This window comes from Gavialis gangeticus, unplaced genomic scaffold (genome assembly GCF_001723915.1).
Source record: "Gavialis gangeticus isolate Ggan-Ray unplaced genomic scaffold, GavGan_comp1, whole genome shotgun sequence".
NCBI classification, from domain to species: Eukaryota; Metazoa; Chordata; order Crocodylia; family Gavialidae; genus Gavialis; species Gavialis gangeticus.
Genome location: NW_017728992.1, coordinates 60,311,041 through 60,316,010, shown reverse-complemented (window position 1 = coordinate 60,316,010; position 4,970 = coordinate 60,311,041). Strand labels below are relative to the sequence as shown.

Genomic DNA, 4,970 nt, shown 5'->3' with positions numbered 1-4,970 from the left:
TTGGCAAAACTGGCTAACTGTGGCCTCGGGTCCACCATGATCCACTGGCTGGGGAAATGGCTCCGTGGTCAGACCCAGAGGGTTGTGGTTGACAGAATTCAATCATCATGATGCCCTGTGACCAGTGGGGTCCTCCAAGGCTCTGTTGTTGGACCTGTATTGTTCAACCTCTTTATTAATGATGTGGACATTGGAGTCAGTCAGGCCAAGTTCACCAACGATACCAAACTCTGGGGCAAAGCATCCACACCTGAGGACAGGAGGGCGATCCAGGCTGACCTTGACAAGCTCAGAAAATGGGCGGATGAGAACCTGATGGTATTTAACATCAAAAAATGCAAGATTCTCCACCTTGGGAGCATCCTTATAGGCTCGGCAGTGCTACGCTGACTACCACTATAGATGAAAAGGACTTGGGGGTTATGACTGACCACAAGATGAACATGAGCCTTCAATGTGAAGCTGCAGCTAGTAAAGCGAGCAAAACACTGGCTTGCATCCACAGATGCTTCTGAAGTAAATCCTGGGATGTCATTCTCCCGTTGTACTCGGCCTTGGTGAGGCCGCAGCTGGAGTATTGCATCCAGTTTTGGGCTCCACAATTCAAAAAGGATCTGGATAAGCTTGAGAGATCCAGAAAAGAGCCACATACGTGATCAGAGGTCAGGAAAACAGACCTTATGACGACAGGCTGAGAGCTATGGGGCTTTGTAGCTTGGAAAAGCGCAGGCTCAGGGGTGATCTGGTGGCCACCTATAAGTTTATCACAGGTGTTCACCAGGATCTGGGGGAACGATTGCTCACCAGAGCACCCCAAGGGATGACAAGGTTGAACACTTATAACTCCAGCAAGACCGTTTCAGGCTGGACATAAGGAAGAATTTCTTTACTGTCTGAGCCCCCAAGGTCTGGAATAGCCTGCCATCAGAGGTGGTTCAAGCACCTACACTGAATGCCTTCAAGAAACATTTGGATGTTTATCTTGCTGGGATCCTATGACCCCAGCTGACTTCCTGCCCCTGGGGCAGGGGGCTGGACTTGATGATCTTTCAAGGTCCCTTCCAGCCCTAATGTCTATGAACTCTATGAAAATGAGAAAATCCAGGGTTTTCTGCATTTTTCCCTTCTGAACAGAAAACCCAGATCCCTTTTGATAGTACACTAACATAACCTAAAAGTCACCAGGATCTAAACACAGTCCTATGCTGATCTTCAGGCTCCTTGTTTTCACCATCCCACTTGTCCTACATAAGCTTAGTTCAGCAAGGCTCTCTGTCAGTATTGTAGCATGGAATTTACTGCAGTTAAAAGAAAGTATAGGTAAGTATGTTCTTCTATTTCCTAGAAATCCTTTTTTTTTTTTGAGAGTTTTAATATTAACACTTATCCAATAATTAGTTGAGCTTAAAAACTGCTTATGTTTTCCTTTGTTTCTTTTTGACATGTTTTTGTTGTTTATTCCAAGCATGGTGGTGTAAGAGCTCCAGCTGCTTTTGATGTCTTTAGTTTATTTCCTACTGGTTTATTGATTCCTGATCACTTACATGGACTCTGACATAGATAAATTACCATGGATTAAGTTACATGACACTGTTTTTTACCATTCAAATGTTGCTCTAGATCTATTCTTATTCCAAATAAATACATGAAAAAAAAGGAGATTAGAAGCTTCTCATTCATAAACATATCGGTGATAATCTTATAAACCAGCTGCATTTTCCAAAGCTTCCTTTAGAGGGAACTAGATGCTTTGAAACAAAATAGCATCATTATTCATGGAAAGACCTCTGATGTAAGTGGTCCTGTGACCACCCAATGTGACCAGATGATAACGTCAGCTGACACAGCATAGTCAACAATCCTCTTAAAGCAGCAGCTATGTCTGCCAAGGATTCTGAGAAAATGCAGATCATGATGGAGCTGGTAAATGAAACTGAGATCAGTCTGCTTGAATGCAAGGTCTGTTTTGAAAAATATAGCCACCAAAAACAACATCGTCCAAGGAACTTACCCTGTGGGCATATTATATGCCTGGATTGTGTGTGTTCACTAGCACATCCAAGGAACTTTAGGCTGGAATGCCCTTTCTGTCGAAGAGTGTGCAAGTCGTCTGAGACAAGTGACTGTTTACCATTGCTGCACCTAACTGAGATCTTACGACCTGCAACTAATATTCCTTCTACTTCAGGAACAACAGCTGGGGCAAGTGACGAAGGAATTGGATCAACATCTCCAGGCTTAACGTTTAGCCTTTCTTTTGGAGGCTGGGGAATGCTAATCAATCCAACTGGGATTGCAGTATGTCAGAGATCTAGCTGTGTAGTAGTGGCACATGATGGCAAGAAAAGGATTAAGCTCTTTGGTTTGAGTGGAAGCTGTATACAGCAGTTTGGGGAACGAGGCAACGCAGGCAATGATATCAAATACCCACTTGATGTAACAGTCACACTGGATGGTCATGTCGTTGTCACAGACAGTGGGGATCAGTCTGTGAAAGTGTTTGACTTTGATGGAAGAGGCAAGCTAGTTATCCGAGGGTCCTTCCACTTACCATGGGGTTTGGATATCACCCCTGAAAATAAAGTTATTCTGACTGATGCAAATGCAGGGGCCCTTTATCATTTGACAGCTGATTTTAAAAAAGGGGAACTAAAAAAGATTCAGAAGACCCAGTCAGACCTATGCAATCCAAGAGAGGTGGCAGTTTCTCAGCTGTCTGGGGTTATTGCTGTAATTGAGCACCTTCTGGCTAGAGGACCAAACTACAGCAGTACAAGGATGAAGATATTCAATGCTGACATGACGCTTATTGGCCAGCTCGATAGCTTTGGTCTCAACCTATTTTTTCCTTCCAAAATATATGTCACTGCTGTGACCTTTGACAGAGAGGGACATATCATAGTAGCAGATGTCTATAACCAGGCTGTATTGTGCTTAGGGAAGCCTGAGGAGTTTCCGGTCTTTAAGCCCATAATTACCCAAGGGCTTGCTTACCCTGTAGCATTGACATACACAGCAAACAATTCTCTGATTGTCTTAGACAATGGTGACCATTCAGTAAAAATATATACCACTAGCTGAACTATTTTTGATTCCTGCTAATGTAATTTAATTCAATTTTCATCTTTTAAAAAAGCTAAGCTATGGTTTTATTGGATAGTTGCATCATTTTTGTTCCTTCCATGAACTTGTAGGAAACTGCTAGGTTTTTGGATGGATGTGCTGTATGATTTGTGAAATTCTTGCCAATTCTGACTTCTGCATATTGTGTGACAGTGTCTACTGCAGCATAAGACAGAGATTTCCACCATATGACTTTGCATTTTTCCAAACTATTATACACAATGAAGTTGTGATTTGTGTGTGCATGTGTGAACAAAAAGAATGATGTTCTAAACATTTTTTAAAAGGGTAGTTCTAGACAATGGGAAATCCTGGCTATTTTGACTGCTGGAAAGGATGTCTTACCTTTTGGTTTTCTTTCTTAGTGTCTAATTTATCTGATGTGTTGGGTAAGTTGAGAGAATGACATGAGGAAATACAGCAATTTTCATGTTAATAAATTCTAATAGGAGGGGAACTGGCTTGATGAGATGAAAAGTGCCTTTCAGTTCAGGATCATTGTAGACAACATTCAACTAAGGTCCATACTGGCATCCATTATAATTTTTAAGGAGCCTAAGTGAAATGAATGGAAGGTAAAAGTCTAGGACTTCCAGTGTGATTACTGAAACTACCATGAAAACTGGTGTTGGAGGCCAATGGGATTAAAGACTGATTCATGGTCTCATCCCTACATGTCTCATCATAAGAGTTGAGATTATTAGTAGAGTAATACTTGGAAGATTTTGCTGTTAGTACTAGGCATTTTCTTTAGATATTTCCCAGGATCGACTTTCCATAGTAAACCACTTCTTCGTGATCACTGACTTCATTTGAAAAATATTTTTATAATCTGTTATGGAGACAGTATCTCAAGGTTTGACAAGATTTTTATTTTTCTTCCTATTTGCCGTGTTTGTTTGAAGTTGTTTCTTGCTGGCCTTTCAAATAGTATATCAGTGCTCCTGCTTCCATACCAAACAGAACTGAGGAGTGTAGATGGGAGTAAGTAGAGACGGCAAAGGCACAGCAAAATTTGGATTCAGTCTTTATTTTATCCGTGCTAATCTGCATATCTCTGGTCACCATTTCTGTTGCTTCACTGAAGAGTAGAAATGAAGATATAATTGCATTAATTTAACAGAAATGATAATATTGTAACTGGACTCTTGACTGAATCCTTTCAGGTTTCTTTGCTAAAAATGGGATATTTTGAAATAAGTAATATAGTGGCAGCAGCAGTTTTGGCCTTTCAGACTGTGAAACTACTACGTAGGCTTTGAACCAAAGCCCTTTGAAGATGTCAATGGGGAATCCTTCCATTAACTTCAGTAGCCTTTTGAGCTAGCTTCAAGAGCTGGTAGTGATTATTAGATAATATTGCACCAGTAGTCAATGTGACAGTATTAAATTAAGCAGTATTGAGATACTTTTCACTTATTTGAAAATGAATGTATTTTTTATCTGTCATGTTAACATCTGTAAAAATATAAAACTCCATTAAATAGAAGCTATTTTAAAAAGAGGCTTAATTGATTAGTGGCACACTGATATATTAATAATGATAGGATGGCACCATTCCTATCATGGGCAATTTGGGAAAATCTTTTCACTTTATTATGGATTGTGGTTATAATCCTTCTTCTCTACCTGTTGTGCTGTATATTCATTTTTCCTTGGCAGTATCTGTTCTAAGGTGGCCTGATACTTGAAGAGACTGTATGGATTTGGACTATATGTCTTTCCCAGCCTTACCACCTGGCCTGTGACTTAGTAAAGGTTTTGGGAGGGACCAGAAATGTTTCTTTTGGGATTTTCTGCAACAGGAATTCCTCTGGCCCTGACAGGCTTCCCCTCAGCAGGTCATG

General features: G+C 40.7%; 1 protein-coding gene across 1 annotated transcript; it reads left to right on the top strand.

Annotated features, from left to right (window-relative positions):
- The first annotated feature begins 1,832 nt into the window (after positions 1-1,832).
- On the top strand, positions 1,833-4,619 carry NHLRC1 (NHL repeat containing E3 ubiquitin protein ligase 1). The gene has a single exon (XM_019523216.1). It carries the CDS (start codon positions 1,879-1,881, stop codon positions 3,079-3,081), a length of 1,203 nt encoding a protein of 400 aa, XP_019378761.1. The 5' UTR covers positions 1,833-1,878; the 3' UTR covers positions 3,082-4,619.
- The last annotated feature ends 351 nt before the right edge of the window (positions 4,620-4,970 follow it).